Raw genomic sequence first — 18,791 nt, 5'->3', positions numbered from 1 at the left:
GTATTATTATTGTAAATACATTGATCTTGACATTGAAATTAAAGGTGCAATCTTGAACTCCATGGAAATTATTTGTGCTGAGGAGTTAATGTTCCACTTTTATCTAAATGAGCGTCAGTTTTAAAAGCAGGATCATGAATCTGAGATTTCCTGCTTGTATAAAAACACATAGCAGAATATGATAAACACCAGTGCATGGTTCTAAAGACTGAGAATGGATCATACAATGGGTGACAGGAATGCAAATCCTTTCCAGCATTTACAAATTATTGTGCTGAACCACATTTACCTTATTGGAAGTCTGCAGGATTTACATGGCATGAAAATAAGCCGTAAACAAATCACTATGAGGTTACTGGACATTAGTGTCTGTTTTGTTGTTTGGTCCAGGACTCACTGAAAGGCATACATGTAGAAATCACAGATGCGTACATACTGTCGCGCTTTTTCTTGACCTCCTGTTCTCCTTTTCAATCACCTGACAGGAAGAACTTGAGCTCTCCTTCTCCTCCTTTTCAGTTTGCCCCCTGGCGTGACTGGAACAGCACAACGAAGCAAAGTGGTGAGTCAAACTAAAGCACGGCATCTGACGTTGGAAAGGCCCCATTTTGTTGTGGCTCCTCCATGAAAGCCATTTTCATGAAGTGTTTGGTGCTCCGGGCACATGGGGACAGAGTCACTTGATTTAAAAACACGTGGACGATTACATTTTTGTTATTTCATTAAAATCATGGATATATTGCTCCTTATCGATTCATTAACATTTTCACAGGATTTCTTGAATTGATGCTAAATGTTAGCTGTAAAATATTTCAAACTTAATATGTTAAAGTTGGCATCAAGGGAAAAAAAAGAGGCAGATAGAGTAAAATATTTATTTCAAAAATGTGTAATAAAGACAGTTGTTAAAAAGTGCAAAGTCACTGTTCTACCACAATGTGGTATTTTAATCGCTCTTCAAAAGAAATTGCTAATTTACGTGTGCGCTCTCTGTCTTACATGTACACACACATACTTTACACAGGCACACACGCACACACACACATATGCAAACATCAGCCAGTGAAGGCTTCATCTTTAGAGCAATGGGATGTGAACATGTTCTCATTCACGCGTTCAACACTCGCGCACACACAAACACAATAACTGTAGTGCGTAAAAACCTGATGTAAGCCTGACATCAGCATACGATACGTCGATATAAAAGACAAATGGTGTTTGTCTGCTTTACTCTAGTGCGCATTATCGCACATTTAAAAATTTGTATCTACACACACAAGCACACGTAAACATACATGTACGAATCTGAACAATTGGGTAGAGACAAATATAAAAAAAAATAAAAAAAATATTTCCTTTTTTTCAGCGTCAGATTGAAACCATGTTTCTCTGAGCCCTCAGAAATATAAAAACAAGTGTGTGTATGTATGTGTACCAATATTCTACAGAGGTCACAATGCAGTAGTTTATTAGCTCTAAGCAGCTCCCCGTCATGAGCATTCTAGCTGACAAGTGTACACAATGTAACCACACCCCAAAGCATAATATATGCGAAGCCTGATATCTAATGGTGAAAGCAGGACATTGAAGTATCCATCTGCTCTGTTGTTGACATTCAGTCTTTCACCAGTAGATGCCAGCCTTCGGTTCTTCATGGTTCTTCCATAGGTCTGATAAAACCAACAGTATTCTGGCTACTCCAAAAATGGATCACAAATGTAACATTAAATTAAAACCTCCAATAAAATAGATTTCACTTCATTCTTCCAAAGCTTAGAAAATACAAGAGATGTGACAGGAGTCGAAAGATTATTCCACGTACCACCCTTCCCTCACCTTTAGTTTGAGGTAATTTGAAAAATAATTACATGTGAAGTATTGTGAAACCTCTGGTGAGCTGTTGTAGTGTTTGTAAATATGTTGTTCAGGGATGTATGGATGGGGAAATGATGGTTCTCGTTCCTTCATTCAGGTGGCTTTATCTCTCTTAAAGCAGCGCCAGACCCACCACGCCCAGAGTGATCAGCAAAGCTGGAGGGGAAGGGGGACAGGCAAAGAAAACAAAGATTAATTGGAGATCACATCAAAACATTACTTTTGCATCATGTAGATGTATTAAGATTAGATTAGATTAGATTCAGAGTTCTACTTCAACAAAGCATTCTCTGGCAGCTTCGTCCACACAATCAGTTCAGAAAACAAACTCACAAACTGTAGTGGTCAATTTCAGGCATTTCCAAAAAACAAATTCCATCTCTTCCGCTTACCCTGTGACAGGCACTGCTGAAGGGAAACGCCGTGAGCAGTGGTGGTGGGGGTGGTGGGGGCGGCGGTGACGGTGGAGTTGTTGGAAATCTGATTGGTGACAGTGGTGTTTGTATTGGCCAGGTCTACAACACCACTCCTTAAAACATCGACAGGGGTTCCCAGCTCACCGGAAGCTGGGGACAAAAGACAAATGGATATGATTCAAGAGCATGTGTTTTCTGACTACTATATGCGTCATTATCTGACTGTTGAAAGTGCATTACCTCTGTATTTGCTTATGATATGTGTGTGCATGGTAATGTGTGGGCTTACTTTCATTGTAGGTTCCAGTGGAGATGGCCAGGCCAAAGCTGGTATCTGTTGCTCTGGTTTGTTGTCTTGGGAGGGTGACATCAAACGTACACTGGATTGTTCCATTTCTGACTCTGGCCTTCACACGGTTCACCTTAACCTGTAGAGCAAATTGTCAATTTACAAATGATAAACAACAAAGGCTTTAGACGCACAACACTCAAAACTGTTCAGAATACTGGTTCAATAAATAAAAGTCAAGTTTGATATAACATAATGAGGGCCCAGCATATATGAGTCACAAGGAGAAGGCACTACACTGAGACAGGTAGAACTCACCTGTGTCTTGGTGAACATGCCTTTGTTGAGAATTGCTCCAAAGAATTTGACAGCTTTCTTGCCTCTTGCACAGATATAGGCGGTGTCATTAACCCCCTTTGGACACAAAACCAGAAACAATACAAACACTTAAACTCTGTTCAATTATGGTGTTCAATTCTTTGCTCTGTGATACTAAATAGTGTGAGTGTGAACTTTACATACAGCTGTGTTACCACTTGACAGGGACGTTGCGAGGTAGCCGCTTGAGTCTCCAGAGATTGTAAACCTGAAGTTTCGCCCACCGATACGCCTCGCACCAAAAAAGAAACAGCCATCTGATGTTGCAGGGTCACAGTCGGCGGGCTGGGCTGCGCAGAACTGCCTCTTCCTGCATTCTTGCCTATCGATGGTAGACTGCAAAACAAACAGGAAATACTTAACAGTGCTGGGTGGTAAACAATTTGATGGAGTTCAATGCCATCAAGTGAAAGTGTTGAGACATTTCTAGCTTTTTAATAGGCTTCCATATTCACAGTTCTTTTGATTATTCTTCTTTTTAAAAAAGGATAACTCACTGTGAGAGCTTCCACTGTGCTGTTGGGCTCCAGTGGGGGAGGTGTTGCAGTCGCGTTGGGCATTGGTTGTGTCATGTTCATTGGGGGTGGTCCCGTCGTGTTCATTGGTTTTGTCATGTTCATTGGTCCCGTCATGTTGGTCATGTTCGTCATGTGCATTGGTCCCGTCATGTTGGTCATGTTCATTGATCCCGTCATGTTCATTGCTGATGCTGTTGAGTGGGTGCCCAGGCACATCCACGAGAGTGTCACAAGCAGGGCGGTGACGACCAATCTGTTGTCCATGTCTACAGTTTGTGAGATGAAGATGGTATAAGTAAGGAATGCCATAGGACTCATCTGCTGTAATAAGCTATTTCTATATCAAATTGTGTGAGATGCTTAAACTGTCAAAACAGGCCGCTTTGGTTTGGGATTTCCCAGGTCCCTCAATAACCCTTGAATACGTAGTTTTATATGTTGCACATGTAAGCAGGATCTGGTGTTGCTTCCCGTAGTCATGTAATAGTAGATGTTTGTTTTCGAGATAACATGGAGACTGTCAAGTTTCATCACAGTTGCTGTCACTGCAAATACCCAACGGCAGCCGTACCTTCTTCGTGCCGTTTTTCAGGTCAAACAGGAATTAGATATCCCAATGAAAATCTGAATATGAGGCATCCAGTTTGCTGGAGGAGGAGTCGGGGTTTGCTGAGGTTGTAGTTTACTATGGTTGCCACTAGATGCTACCATTGAGCAAGGAGGCTAATACCACCTTGAAATGTTAAGTACTTTTAAAGGTCAATAAAAGTCTGAAATATTTATTTTGTAAATTCTTTTTCCATTATATCATTATCAATCTTGTGGCTGTATGTGATAACCTAACATGAATTAGAAGTGAAGAATCACATCTTATATACAGTTTGAATGATCTGAAATGTTCATGGTTAGATTCCTTTAAATTAATCATATACCTACATATTCATGTATCATAACATCCTCTTTAGTTGTGAACCTAATTGGAATTCAAACCCATTGTATAATTCTCCTTCATTCACTTATACATTTGTTTTATAGTTTTCCATTACAAAATCAAGCAGAAGATTTACAATTCAACTTTGTGATCTGAATTTCTAGAAATTGTATTACATGTAGGCTTATAACAATATTTATATCATATTAAAATAATAAATGCTTTTTTTTTTTAAAACCCATGACCTTCAGAAACCGATCCAGATGTAAAGTCGTTTTTAAAAGAAGATCAAATGGACTCTGAACCAAAACTTATATACTATTACATAAACAGTGATTGTATAATTCAATGTATTAATTCATATTTGCTTAACGAGACATAGTTGGTAGATACACATTTTGTCAAACATATGGCAGGTGAAAGAAACTGTATATCATATGATTATTACCAGCACTTGATCACTGCGATTGTTTTATCCTACCTTTTGATGTCCTTTTCTTGAACTGAAAGAGTGAAATCTGATGAAGAAGCAGAAGATCTGCAGTTCCGTAGGCCAGATGTCCTGTTGTGGTAGTTTTCCTCTGTAGCACAGCTCACTGCACTTCCGATGTTCTTAATGGGCTCCCAGGTAAAGATGTAACACCTTCATTCACTTGTTCCACTATTTAAACCAATGGGAGGGAAGAAGAAAGATACCAGAGCTGAAAAGGAAATTAGAAAAAATGTGCTTCACAACAGGTGTGTCCCTTTTTGACTCTGACATCATTTGTGATCTCTGGAGGGATTGGATGGGGTGTGTGTAATGGAAACCATTTTGCAGGTTCACTATAACAACCTTTGACAAATGAGTTGTGCCGAGTCACTGCACATCTTAACCAGTTCTTTCGTAAGAGTGTCAAGTTTCCAAAGGCTCCCTCGAGGCTCTGCACTGATCAGCCAGCAAATAAAACATAAGCACAAAGGACATAAAGGACATAAAGAAGGCTTAAATGTTTACACACACGTTCAATTGCGTACAAAAATTCTACCCCACAACACTTTTGAATACAGGGCAGTAGTATATAACAGTACCACAAAAGTGTGACCACAAGAGTTTTCTGTTATATTTTGAATGATTCTCAGCTTCTGTCCTTGGCTCGAAAACCTAATATTTGTCCTTATTTTGTTACAATTACATGTATATATTTTTTTACATTTGTTTGTAACATAAAATCTTCCTAATGTGTGAACACAAAAGCAACCAAAGTAATAATGTGGGTTCCCTGTAGCTAAACTGTGTATTATTAGATTTAAAAACAACAACGAAAGAAACAAATAACCTTAGACACTGGTGTCATAAACGATCTGGGAGCTGAAGGTTTATTACAAATCCTTTCTACTTTGGTTTCCAGGCCCAGGTGAACGATTTACCTTTTAAAATCAAAGTGACAGGGACGAAAATGTTGGTTTGCCAGTGACTTATAGATATTTATATAATTCTGTTTATTGTTTTCTATCTGGCAGTGCCAAGGTTACAAGTAAGTCATCCAATGTAAATTATCAAGTATTTGAATTTTGAAAGCAGGGAAACTTTGTTTGATGCCAAATTAACTTTGGAGATTTGACTGGATTGATCGTTAAGGTATGGAAATCAAAAGGTGTGCGTGTGTGTTATTGTATGATCATGATGAATGAAGCATGTAATGAAACCTCACACAAGCCTCCTAGTCTTAAGATTTATCCTCACCACCACAATTAACAACAATACGCATGGTCAAAACACGAGAGCAAAATGTACGTTGCCAATGTGTGTGTCGGAGTTTGAACAAAGCTGGCTGGAATTTGAAACCAGCAACGAGACAGAGGACAGTTACAGAAACTGGTTTTTCCACGGTACTGCCGGTCTTGCACCTCAGGTCGTCATTGTCATCTACGGTTTCGCGTAAATCTTGTTCCTCTTTGTGTATTGGGCAAACAAGTCCAGACAAGGCTGCTCCTGTCAATCCACGAGAGAATGGACTCGGGGTGCTGCTGCAGGAATGGCACACACTCTCTCGTTATGTGTAGAGTTGTAGAAAGGAATGTGCGTCATCCAACCTCTATTTCAGAGGAAAGAAGAAACTTATTGCTCAACTACATGATTCTGATGGCTGTAGTGAAAAGTTAATTTGCACGTCAAGACCGAACAGGGGATAAACAGTTAAAATATGACAATAGAGTGAAAACTGTTGACGACACATAGACTTAAGACATATTTGTATATTTATATAAGGGAAGTGACAAAGGCACTATTGGCATCTTCAGGCTTATTCACTTGGAGTAGGACTTTGAATGCAGGACACATTCAGTGTAATGCACTAAAGTGATCCATAATCACTATACAACTATAGTCTGCAGGTGTGTGTTGTTCATGACTTATGATATGTGTTCTTGTGTCATTGTTCAGTGCGGTACAAGGTCATCTCTGTTGACGGTGGGGAGCAGGGCGATGCTATTTTTGCGCTGTGGCAACATTTTTGGTGCCAAGTGCTTGTTGCTGTGTTTTTTTTGAGAGATTGCGGGCAGTGACAGAAGTTCAGCTCTTATTACAAACCACATATCAGTTGTGTGTTTTCCCCCAGGGAGAGGTTAGATTGAATGGACGCAGGACCAAAAATATACATAGGCTTACAGGAACTGCAAATTAATTACATCGCTGTTTATTAAGGCATTGATAATGAGCTTGACCATTTTTAAACAGTTCTGTCATATTACCGTATTATTATAAACTGTTATTCCACCACCAATGTACATGTTACATCTTCACCATTTTGCTGTGGTGTGGAGCTTCTTAAACAAAACTTGCATTTGATATACAAATTCAGACAAATAAACAGTTTAACAGATTAAATGCCATCAACACATTTATCCTTACAGGTCTAATAATCTACAAGTGTAGCTAGCTACGATTGAAGTTCAAATGTGAAGTTTCTGTTACAGGAAATGGACAAAAGGTGCAACCAGAACTAACAATGATACTGATTGTTACTCATCACATGCTATTAAACCGGTATCTTCGCCATAACGACATAGAATTCCTTTGCACATAAAACTGGTCCTGTGACTTTGCTGAATGCTAATACCAACAATGAGTCATCACAGTCTTGTGGTGTGAAGTGTGTGACACAGAACTGACGCAAGATAATGAAGTCTTTCCGTGGACCTCAGCTGCACTCATCTACATCATCGTCCATAAAATCCCTGTGTTTGGCCGATCTGAAGCTTAGATGGTCGCCTCATTGCTGTGTTTGATTCTGACAAATGCTGAGGAGTTCGACTTCAAACACAGACAAGCATAGGAATATTGTTTAATCCACTCTTCCACTAGTCTCCATTTAACAACTATAATTTACAATTATTTCACTAATTTGCATACAGTACATATGAATGATAGGAATGGCAGGACTCGCTCCAGGTACTTAGCGCTGTGGAAATGGAATTTCAGCTTGATATTCCTCAGGTAGAGTTTCAGGTTTTGGGTCATCTTCAGCCATTCTCATTGGAATGTTGTTTGCTGGACATTTGTTGCACTGCTGCACTCAGAGGAGACACACCACTTTGCATTAAAACAACAAGATGAGCTTGTTGCATTGTTGCCCCCGTGTTAAGATAACCTCAAGTGTGTGCACCATTAGGATCAAATGTGCGAATGTAGCGTACGACAAACATTAGTGTCATCAATCATTCCATTGCAATTAGGGGTGTGAACTTGTTTATGATTGGGACTAGTTCGCCTGTTTGTTATTCTACATGAGCTTTTCTGGCTAGGACTTTCTTGGCAAGAACATTTAAAGGTGTGCTCCTAGAAAAGAACACTGAGTGAGATATGTTTTGAATAGAAAATGCAGGCTTATGTTTACATGTTGATCAATCAGTACACAGTGTCATGGCCAGGTCGCAGATACATTTTTCTCTAAATGAGTCACCTGAATGGCGAACCAAAAATGATGCCATGTGTGGAATATTTCTTAACCCTGGAGAAATGTGAGCTGTGAGGCGATTCTTTTGTGTGCCAAAGGTTGGTGGAAACAAAGTCCTGAAAAATGTCGCCCCACTTGTTCATCTGCATCGCCAGAGTGTTAAGTTTCCCCCTCAAGACAATAATGCAATGCTCCACACTCGTGGTACGCCCCATTCTTTCTTTTCAAGTTCTAATCTCCCCGTCGTCACCACTCTATAGTCAACAATCGTCACATGTTAATTAAGACAGACTCACACACACTTTGATAGGTGAATATTAACAGACACAGATGCAAGCAAACACAAAATAATTAATAAATAACCACGTACGAATAGCCAGCGAGTCTGAAGTGTTAAACACAAATTGGAATGCATAGCCCAGTAGGCAATATTTTGATAAAGCCCACAACAAACATGGCTTATTGACCTTGCTGCCGAGTAAACATTATTTTACCACATCCGTGTTCTCAAGCATTGGGCGCTGTTTGTGTGCACACAGAGCAGGTCTTTCATGGAGCTGGGCAGAGGGAAAAAACCCTAAACGTTAAACATCGAAATTGGAACACAATTTGATTAGTCTTAGCCTTAGTTGGCCAGGTGTAGTATGAGTGTAGACACAGGATGGGTCTCGTTTTCTCTTCTTGACTCGAAGGCTTCCCATGCCAGCAGGCCAGGTAATGGGTCCATCAAAGCCCATCCACCATTCTTTTCCTGGCGGGTGTTTGAGAAGGTCTTTTACCTGTAAGGTCAATTGAAAGCAGACAAATTACAGGTAGTCTCCACGTTGTAACTCTCTGACCCTTGAACCCTGACATAAGTTCTTGTCTCATTACGACAACTGTATTTCAAATGTTTAGCTTAGTTTCCATTCAAGTGAACATAGAGGTAGAGATCAATCACTTCACTATTCAAACACTAACTTCTGACAGGAACCAGGTTTTTTTTCTTATTTCCTGTGGCCATGACGCTCAACTGTCAACAATTTGCCTCCTTGCGGCGCCGCCTTGCCTGTACCTGTGACCTCAGGTGACAGAGGGGGCAATAATGTTCTCTGTTCTATTTCTAAACCAGTAGTTTCTGTGACATGATTCATGAAGTCATGCTGCTAAGCAACTTTAAAAAATGCATATGACGCAACAACCCATATGTTGGAGCGGTGCTTTCCGCGACCGTAAATTACCTATTGTGCTTGTCTGGTACCTCTGTTGTTTGGTTTCATTCCATCTTATTCACTTTGCTGTCATTTACCTTGCAGAGGACATTTTGTTTTCCATTCCTGTCTGTTTGGTTGTTACTAGAAATGAGTAATTTCCTACTTCCTGATCAAGATTGTGCCAACATTACTAAACCGATTCAAATGTTTCTTTCACACAGGGTCTGTGGAGGTGTGGGCAACAAGAAACGAACTGACTACTGAAGAGGAGCAGCTGGTTCTGTGCCATGAGGTGAGGACACTGCTGCACAGGTCAGGTGTTTGGGGATTGTTCAATACGTTCATAAACCCTTTGCATATACCAATGTCATAATTAGGTCACAGGCTTTAGGATCCTCTGGGTGCACACGCGCATAGTGCAGACATAAAGTAGTCCTGGTCCAACAACCACACTTGATATCCATGTATACATCACCTTTGTTTTCATTGCCGTGAACTGATATGCTGGCAATTCTACAAAATGTAAGGATTTTCAGGAAAATTACATCTGAACTAGGTCAGTGACATGTTTTGTAAGTGTCACTGTTTCATTGGAGTTTTTAGAGGCCTATTGACACGAGCCATGGATTTCTACGATGCTCCAACTTAGATAATACTTATACTCAAAATGTTGTCAAATCACGAGATCATTTCAAAACACTGTAGTTACTGTAGTTTTCTATTGTACTACAGATTATTATAATACAGAATTATTGCGTGTACTGTTCTTTGTTGTGACATTTATGGGTAATTTCATATCTTGATGTGTCTTGAAGCGTGTGTGCATTCCTCCACACCCCAATTACCAGTAAATCTGATGCTCAACATGAAGTTGGCATGAATCATTTCCTGATGTGAAAAAGAAGATGCGATTTACTGGAAGGAATTCACAAGAGGCATTTAAAGGCAGGGTTTGAAACTCACTTTATTGCTAAAACATTTGGCTTAATATATAAATAAATTCTGCACGGCTATCAATATTAAAATTTACTTACTATACTGAATAAATATAATTGATTTAATCTTAAATTTCAATTCTGTCTTTACTATAAAACAGTATCTGTGACACATTAAAAATGCTACAGTGTTTAAATACAGGTATTCATTTCTATACCTTAAGTTACTGTGTGCTTGTGTCAGCTTTTGTGACTTCAGAATCAAGGCAGTGAGGCTTTTGTTTTTTCCTAACCATTGTCAACTCATTCATTCTTCAAGCAGGGCAAGTTTCTTCAGGTCAGACTTCAACAACTCTTCATCCTCCTCCTCCTCTTCTACCTCTACCTCTATCCCCTCCATAGTTTTCTGTAGCTGCTCCTTGATGCGGTTCAGCTCCAGGAGCCCGTCCTGCAGGTCCTTGCAAACATCTCGGATCTTGGCAGCAAAATCAGTCTTAGCTCCCTTTCTCAGCTCAATGGAGTCCTTCGCCAGGAAGAACACATCGAGAGCCAGGAAGAGGCCTGACATCACTCCAGTGGTGATGCTCACCACCTGGGCGGCCTTCGCGGCTCCACCTGCTACACTAAGGACCTGAACTGTGTTAATGAGGCTTTCTGTGTTGATGACCAGAGCCTTGCCGGCACGGCCACCCTCCTTCATCACATGTTTAACGTTCTGATTCAGGTGCTTCTTTGAGATACTCTCAGCGTACGCATCAAAGTTCCATTCCTCCAGGGTCTCCATGCCCTCCTGTTAGGTGAGAATGGGAGAAGGTAAACAACAGGTTCAATGGGCAAAAGGGAGGCAGACAAAGACAGACAGGGACTGAGCGGTCTCACCTGTACAAACTCTAGACACTCCTTGATGTCCTTTATCTCACCCTGGTAGCCTTGAATCATCTGCTCCACCTTCTTGCGGTCCGTCTTGGAGTGGACCGTGTCTGTGATGTTGGCTGACGCAGACGCCAGTCCACCTGCAGTGGCAACACCGATACCAACCGCTGTGACAATTAGCGACGCCCCCATCGTGAAGGGCGCCAGCACGAGGCCTGTGATTGTCGTGATGGATCCTGCGACACTGGCCACCCCACCGCCCACGCTCGCAGTTACCGTTTTCTTGTGGAATGCGTCGGCGGCGTCAGCCAAAGCGATCAGCTCGAGGATGCGTTGCTGGAGTGAAGCACCTCGTTTGTTGAAGAGGCGGACAAAGAGACGAGCCGCCATGAAGACACGATCAGCCGCATCTTCAACAACTCTGAAGCAGAAGAATATGGGGGGTTGTAGCACATACAGTATTTCTAAAAGACCATCAAAGGTGTGTGTTTACTTACTCTTGAGCATCTTCATCCTGGTTCATCTCACTCCACTCATCCCATCCTAACAAAAACACAAAAGTGATCAGAGCTGCAATGCCAGTGATAGATTGCATTGCATGTTCCTCAAACTCACCATCAACAGTCCTCCACCATGACAAAAGGCCGTCTTCATCCTGGAAATGTAAATTAAGAGTTCCTGAATAAATCTGCATGAAAATGAATTAAAACACATGTACGCAAAAATTGTGTACAAGATAAGAAACTTGCATCAAGAGGGTCATCTTCTGTTCCCTCACTAGGCACCGGAACTTCCGCCATCGTAAGCACCTGGACCTCCACCACTTCCTCCTGAAACATTGGCACAATAACCTGAATAACACGCACACACACTGTGAGAAACAATGTTGAAAAGCATCATGGTAGACGTCAGTGCTGTTGGAATTTGACCCGAGGCTCAAAACAAGATTACCCTAGAATAAACTCAACTCGTCTGCCAGCAGGGGACTTACATTCCCGCTTGTCTCATTTCACATCCTATTGGCAAGCAGGTGGCTGCTGTGTTACTTCAAAAGGCTATAAAAAAAGACAGTCCAACCAGGTTCTGTGTGTGAGAATGTGTGTTGCTAACCTCTGGCACAGGCTGAGAGTCAGATGATCCTGCAGAAGAATCCTGTTGAAGGACAGAACCCATGAAGAAGAGAATAATCCCAAAGGTCAAGATTTTAAATGTAGTTTAAGTGCATGGTGGGAGCAGTACCTTTGATCCAGGCCCAAACAGTGCACTGGGCAGAATCCTTCTTATTCTGAACGTCTGGAAGAGGGTAGAAATACTTTCTCTTTAAAAAGGTAAAAGAAGTAATTGAGCACTCTTCTTTTTATGAAGAGCAAATGTCAAATCATTTCCCGATTTATTCAGTATTTTCTTTTATATATTTGAGTTGCACTACTAGTAGTACTATCAAATGATTCATTTGGTCTGATGTCACCAACTTTATCTGGTCCTCAGTGAATGCTGCTGTGTCACAGCAACTCTAATATATAAAAAAAGAAATACACCCATCCTTACCCACTGGAGCTACATACCCCCATTTTCCTCTGCGGAAGTTTTGGTTGGTCCTTCACCTTGTGGCTGCTTTCGGCATCCGTGTACCAAATGGTCTGTAGGGAGATTGTGGGGTTTATTTAGGAAATGGCCCCAGATATGAAAACTGAAATGATATGAACCTTTACCGTGCCGCTGTTAAGTGATACATTGCTATACAGTTTGTCTCGGTGCGTGCAAACTAGACATGAAACGTGGCTGTGTCTTACGTGTCTCTCAATAGTGCTGTCGTCCAAGCTGCCAGAGCTGGAGGACCGCTCACTCTGCATGGACCGAGTGTCCTAATGGGCAAGACAGAGATCAATGTGTCCTATGATTAATGCAATATTACTGGTGCATGTTCTTCAGCATTGCTACCTTTAGGTCACTAATTAGCTCATTTTAATAGAAAACAAACAAGTTAAATCACTCTTCATCTAGTACCTCTGCATTGGCCGAGGCGTCTGCAGAAAACACGTCCTCATTTGGCACCTATAGCATGCATGTATGGAAGATCTGTTAATGTCAGGCAAGATCAACGTCTTTGACATTGTGGCTGTGTGGGATATTTATCTTCTCTGTGTTACCTGTGTGAAGGACTTGAACGGGTTTATTTTCTGCATCGCCCCTTTGAACTTCCCTGGGTTCTAAGATTCAAATGTGATGCAATCAGATCCAAAGCTTTACACCTGCTCCTCCATCTGAAGATTGCATAGGTCCTACCTGCTTTTCTGGGACGTTATTACTGGTGGTCAGGCTTCCGCTGCTGGAGGAGAGGTCACCGTGTAGCGGCTGAGCACCCTGACGGGACAGTCAGTGGAACTTTATTCATGAAGTTAAAGGTAATGTCAGAGAATTTCATGCTAAATCCTGTGGCGTTTCATAACATTACTGTTATGTTGTAAGTGAATGTCATCCTGACCAGTATTAAAATGACTACCTGTGGTTGTGAGGACTTAAACGGGTTGACTTTCTGAATCATGCCAGAAATCATTCCAACATTCTATAAAACAAGGAAACCATGTGAGGTTAACTAAACTGATCAAGCAGGATTAGCTTCAATCTGGTTGCATTTGTAGGAGGAGCTCAAACCTGTCCCGCCTCCTGTTGTTTACCACCTCCTTGGGAATCTGCAGAGTCGGTCTGCGGTTCGATCTTGGACACCTAGAGGCGAAGATGGGCAAGTGTTGAAAGGGCAGAAAGGAAACAGACCTTCATTCTTTGCACTTTTAAGAACTGCCTTTTCCCTCCATTACATGAAGCTACTTCTTTGTTTAAAAATAGATGACAAAGTGACAATGTTTAGATTCCTCTATAATTAATGAAAGCACATTAGACGTGCGATTGTTGATTACATAAAGAAATCTGACACTTTCTTTCCGGATGTCTACTGCACGCTATTTTCTTATGAGGATGAAACACAATGAATAACGAAGCGAGGCTCAAGGCGTCTTCTCTATAAGTCATACTTGACATACTTTTGTGCAAAACTTCTAGTTGAACAGCAGGTCAGGTTGATGGTTAACTATAGACTAGGTCAGTGTCAGTTCCCAAAGTGGGGGGCGCAGAGGTATTGCAGAAATGCTGTTACACACTAAAAGTCACACAGTATTACACCATAAGACTTTTAATTCCACTGTAAAGGTGATTTGTCACTTATTTATTTTGTTTTGATAAATAATAAGTCCCAGTTTTATCAATTGCAATGTTTAAAATAAATTCAAGTGGAGTTTGGAAGCTAAGGGTGTGTGTGTGTGTGTGTTGGGGGGGCACAAAGATTTTCTTATCTACAAAAGGGGGGCCCTGCAGAAAAAGTTTGGTAACCACTGGAGTAGGTCATTAATGGCTCAGTGGACAATGCTGAACATACCTGTGTGGAGGATTTGAATGGGTTGACTTTCTGCATCGCCCCTTTAAACACACCAGGGTTCTGAAACAAGTACACAAAGGGTTATATCAGGAAAGTTTCGACTTAAACATGGATTATCAAAGCAAAAATTGCAGAAAAACACTTTGATCAACAAGCATTCATTTTTTAGGCCTGCATTGTTTAACTCCATGTGTCTGCCTTCACTTACCTGAGCAGAATCTGAGACCGGTCCTTGTTCCAGCGACTCTGAAGACGGTGCCTTAGAGACCTACAAGATCAATGCAATTGAGTAGACTTTGACTCGTTAAACATAGATGGACAGTTTAGACTGAACATTTGACCACACAGGCAGTGCAGTGCTTACGTGTGACGTGGACTTGAATGGGTTGACCTTCTGCATCACTCCCATCATTCCTGACCTCTGGAGTTATATGAACAATATATGAATATGAACAAGGACAGCTGAAGAAATGTTTTGATCCACACTCCATTGTAAAAAGAGAAACATCTAATGGCTCCTGAGGCCTGCAAATTCGAAAAAACAAGTGTAGTTTGTGTTCTCACCTGTGAGGCGTCTGCAGCTGATCCCTGATCTAGTGACTCTGAGGATGGAGCTTTGCTGACTGTAGAGGACTGAGTGCAAATACAGTAGTAGTTTAAGCATCAGATATGTATAGTTAGTAAGTATGGGTCATTGTGTGCTTACCTGTGAGGTGGATTTGAACGGGTTGATCCTCTGCATCACTCCCATCTTCTGGAATTCAGGAAACAAATCCAAAATTTGTTCTACAAAGATCTACCAGTTATATTTCACCAAAATGTATATTTCTTTAAATACTTATCTTTTTAAGCAATATTTTCTAGTACAATTTTACCGATCCAAATGTAACAATCTTAACAGGAAATTCTAGGTAACTTAACCCTAACAATGTTAAGAATCTAGATATAAATGTTTTGGAAAATGACCCAATGGTCCAATTTCCTATTAAAAAATTCCAATGAGTGTAGTTTGTGTTCTCACCTGTGAGGCGTCTGCAGCTGATCCCTGATCTAGTGACTCTGAGGATGGAGCTTTGCTTACTGTAGAGGACTGAGTGCAAATAGTAGTTAAAGCAATGGTTCCCAAAGTGGGGAGAGATATTGCAGGGGGGGCGCGACAAGAGATAATTTGTTGAAAGCAGAAACGCTGTTACACAGTAAAAGTTACACAGTATTACACCATTAGCCTTTTACAATTCTTCGGTAAAGGTGATTTGTCACTTTATTATTTTGTTTTGTTAAATAATAAGTTGGAGTTAAATGAATTACAATGTTGAAGATAAATTCAAGTGGAGTTTGGAAGCCAAAGGTGTGTGTATGAAGATTTTCTTATCTACAAAAGGGGGGCCCTGCAGAAAAAGTTTGGGAACCACTGAGTTAAAGCATCAGATATCTATAGTTACAAAGTATGGGGCATTGTGTGCTTACCTGTGGGGTGGATTTGAACGGGTTGATCTTCTGCATCACTCCCAGTTTCTGGAATTCAAAAAAAACAAACAAAGGAGAAAAATGAAAACCTGAATTCCTAAATGTTTCTTTTTTTGGCCAAACTCTGTTCTATAAAGATATTTCAGTCAGATTTCACAGAAATGTAGAATTTTTTTTTAAATACATGTTTTTTTTTAAAGAAAATATCTGCAGTTTTGTCAATATAAATGACAACTAGAGCTGATAACTCTAGGTAATTTAAAAACACCAAATGGGTCCAATTTCTAATTCCAAAGTTCCACTAGAATCTAGTGGAACTTTGGAATTAGAAATTGGACTAGATCTAGTGACTAGATGAACTTTGTGTTCTCACCGATGGGGCGGCAGCAACTGGTCCCTGGTCTAGTGACTCTGAGGATAGCGCTTTGTTGACTGTAGGTGGCGCCTGAGTGCAAATAGCAGATTTATCTTCAGATTTTGTAGAACATACTTCAGTTGCCAAAACTACGAGGCATTACATGCTTACCTGCGAGGTGGATTTGAACGGGTTGGCCTTCTGCATCACTCCCATCACTCCTGTCCTCTGAAAGTTAAGAAAAAACATGAAACGCACAAACAAATTAGAAAAGGGAAAACACCCTGAATGTTTTTTACACGTACTCTATTGAGTCAAATTTAAATAGAAAAGTTTGTTTTGTTTTTTGAAATTTCAGCTAATTTCTCCACCTTAATAGAAGAATGATACCAGCGCATCCTTCATTTTAATAGAAACTTTAAATGTTTTCATGTGGTGGAGAATAAGTGACACTTATTTTCCCAACCTTTGTCTAGGACAATATGACCATTAGTGTTGTTTTCCTACCTACAAAGTTAAAAAGTAAAACTAACTGTGTGCATGGATGGATTTACATCCGTGAGTACAGTCACCTGAGGCACTGATGCAGCATCCGGCCTGTTCAGGCTGTTCGTGATGGGCTTGTCGAGTTCCTGGTGAGGGGTGAAAAGGCTCAAATATTAGCACAGACAGACACGCACGCAAACACATGATCCTCCAATCACACGCACACAAAGTACCTCCCTGCTGGGCCTGGGTGGAACCGCTGGAGTTGGAACCACTGGTGTTGTGCCAGTGTCTTTCTCTCTTCTGAATATATTCATGCTGAAATACAACACAGCACGTAACAAAACACACGAATATAAAAATATTGCGTAAAAATACGCACGACAACATGTTGAAGACATCTAAATGGCCGAGTTCGCGACTGTCCCTTACCATGGACGCACGCCAAACCCCGTTCACAATTCGACAATATATAGGATAATCGCTTCCAAGCACATATCCAATCGTTATGAAGATTATTTAGAGTTGCTGTCTAGAATACATTGCCTACCTGCTGAATTCGGTTCATATCATAACCACAAGTTAGCGGGTGTTCATGTTAAATCTCCACTTTTGTAACGTGTTTACGCTGCAAGCTTGTCTAAATGCGTCACCGGAGGGATGGGATAAGAGGCAAAGCTAAGCTAGGCAGTTACAAAAACAAATCATATCACCGGTAAACGTGCTGCTTGATGAACGAAACAACCCCCGACTTATTACGTTTTATCTACTGCGGTGGACGGCTTTAAATTTGCTTTTTTATAAATATTTAACGTAGTCAACTTAAACTTTCAGTGCATTTCTGCTAACGTTTAGAACGGAGTTTGGCAAAATGGCGTCCTCGCATCACGAACGACAGCACCTGTGGCTCAATGCGGAGGAATGTTTGACTCGACAAAATGTCAACATCTATTCGACAACAAACAAAGAAGCGGCCGCGGTGCTTACCTCAGTACCGGATCAGAAACAATAAAAACGAATCATTAAACTAATGAAAACAAAAACGGTGGTGCGGATGGTTTAAAACTTTCAGTCCTTCACTTCCTCCATTTACAGCAAAAGACGCCAAACAGGTTGGACAAAGAACCTGATATGCTGGGCTCTGATTTCAAGTTTCGATATAAAAGAGAAACAATGTACAGAAGACTGTGAAAGATGACATACAGCCCCCTCATAGCACGATAAAAGACACTTTTAATAAAGAAATATAAACAAAAACAAAATCCACCCGGCTTTTATTCAAATCACCGGCGTTACCTGCGTGTGGGCGTGGCTAATGCTAATTACCTTTAAATGGCGCGTGTGAACTCCATGAGACATTTACAAGTTATCTTTAGTATATTTTAATATGTTGTATTGCGTTGTATTTTGTGGTCGCCCCATTATTTTAAATATATCTGCAGCTTTTTTTATTTGATATTTTTTATTTGTAAATGTTGTAATTCAATAAATATCCCTTTTTTTACTCTATGTTTACACTATCTTGGATTAAAGAATGCTGTGTTCGGAAAGTTGAGCTATTTCCGGCCTATAGGTGGCCCTGTGTTACTTCGGAGACAGTAGATAGAAGGAGAAGACAGGTGAGGACGAACTGTTGTAGATAGGAAAGTTGTTTGACATTAATGTATCGTAAAAGGGTCATTCTCTGTCCTTTGCTTCTGTACG

The 18,791-nt window shown here is 40.7% G+C and overlaps 2 protein-coding genes across 4 annotated transcripts; both read right to left on the bottom strand.

Annotated features, from left to right (window-relative positions):
• Window positions 1–861: 861 nt before the first annotated feature.
• Window positions 862–5,080, bottom strand: LOC143010309 (uncharacterized). The gene is made up of 7 exons (XM_076162581.1): window positions 4,889–5,080; window positions 3,456–3,742; window positions 3,103–3,294; window positions 2,899–2,994; window positions 2,581–2,719; window positions 2,268–2,441; window positions 862–2,031 (listed from the first exon to the last, which is right to left on the bottom strand). The coding sequence occupies exons 2-7, from the start codon at window positions 3,738–3,740 to the stop codon at window positions 1,988–1,990; spliced, it is 930 nt and encodes a 309-aa protein (XP_076018696.1). The 5' UTR covers window positions 3,741–3,742; window positions 4,889–5,080; the 3' UTR covers window positions 862–1,987.
• Window positions 5,081–10,484: 5,404 nt separating this feature from the next.
• On the bottom strand, window positions 10,485–18,381 carry LOC143010297 (uncharacterized). 3 transcript variants are annotated; one of them, XM_076162564.1, is made up of 26 exons: window positions 18,075–18,381; window positions 17,312–17,405; window positions 17,174–17,233; window positions 16,773–16,829; window positions 16,620–16,691; window positions 16,247–16,294; window positions 15,801–15,869; window positions 15,486–15,533; window positions 15,344–15,412; window positions 15,144–15,200; window positions 14,988–15,047; window positions 14,780–14,839; window positions 14,002–14,073; window positions 13,850–13,912; window positions 13,633–13,710; window positions 13,497–13,556; window positions 13,354–13,401; window positions 13,140–13,211; window positions 12,912–12,986; window positions 12,586–12,639; window positions 12,457–12,498; window positions 12,096–12,176; window positions 11,962–12,001; window positions 11,844–11,889; window positions 11,353–11,767; window positions 10,485–11,263 (listed from the first exon to the last, which is right to left on the bottom strand). In XM_076162564.1, the coding sequence occupies exons 2-26, from the start codon at window positions 17,402–17,404 to the stop codon at window positions 10,781–10,783; spliced, it is 2,322 nt and encodes a 773-aa protein (XP_076018679.1). In that variant the 5' UTR covers window position 17,405; window positions 18,075–18,381; the 3' UTR covers window positions 10,485–10,780. The 3 variants fall into 3 exon arrangements, with proteins under 3 accessions (XP_076018679.1, XP_076018682.1, XP_076018680.1); XM_076162567.1 differs by having other exon boundaries at window positions 17,321–17,405; XM_076162565.1 differs by lacking the exon at window positions 18,075–18,381 and adding an exon at window positions 17,638–18,009.
• Window positions 18,382–18,791: the final 410 nt, after the last annotated feature.

This window comes from Genypterus blacodes, unplaced genomic scaffold, assembly GCF_046128005.1.
Source record: "Genypterus blacodes isolate CSIRO-AG114 ecotype Tasmania unplaced genomic scaffold, CSIRO-AGI_Gbla_v1 ptg000122l_1, whole genome shotgun sequence".
In the NCBI taxonomy this organism is placed as follows: Eukaryota; Metazoa; Chordata; class Actinopteri; order Ophidiiformes; family Ophidiidae; genus Genypterus; species Genypterus blacodes.
This window is presented reverse-complemented; position numbering and strand designations above follow the sequence as displayed.

Bases quoted from the DNA above. Each gene is read 5' to 3' on its own strand.
- LOC143010309 (XM_076162581.1), bottom strand. From the start codon at position 3,740: ATGGACAACAGATTGGTCGTCACCGCCCTGCTTGTGACACTCTCGTGG. The intron at 3,295-3,455 runs GTGAGTTATCCT...TTTGTTTTGCAG, and splicing joins GCACAGTGGAAGCTCTCACA to TCTACCATCGATAGGCAAGA. The intron at 2,442-2,580 runs GTAAGCCCACAC...TTTTGTCCCCAG, and splicing joins CACTGGAACCTACAATGAAA to CTTCCGGTGAGCTGGGAACC.
- LOC143010297 (XM_076162564.1), bottom strand. From the start codon at position 17,404: ATGAATATATTCAGAAGAGAGAAAGACACTGGCACAACACCAGTGGTT. The intron at 12,640-12,911 runs GTATGTAGCTCC...ACCCTCTTCCAG, and splicing joins TTCCGCAGAGGAAAATGGGG to ACGTTCAGAATAAGAAGGAT. The intron at 11,264-11,352 runs GTGAGACCGCTC...CTCACCTAACAG, and splicing joins AGTGTCTAGAGTTTGTACAG to GAGGGCATGGAGACCCTGGA.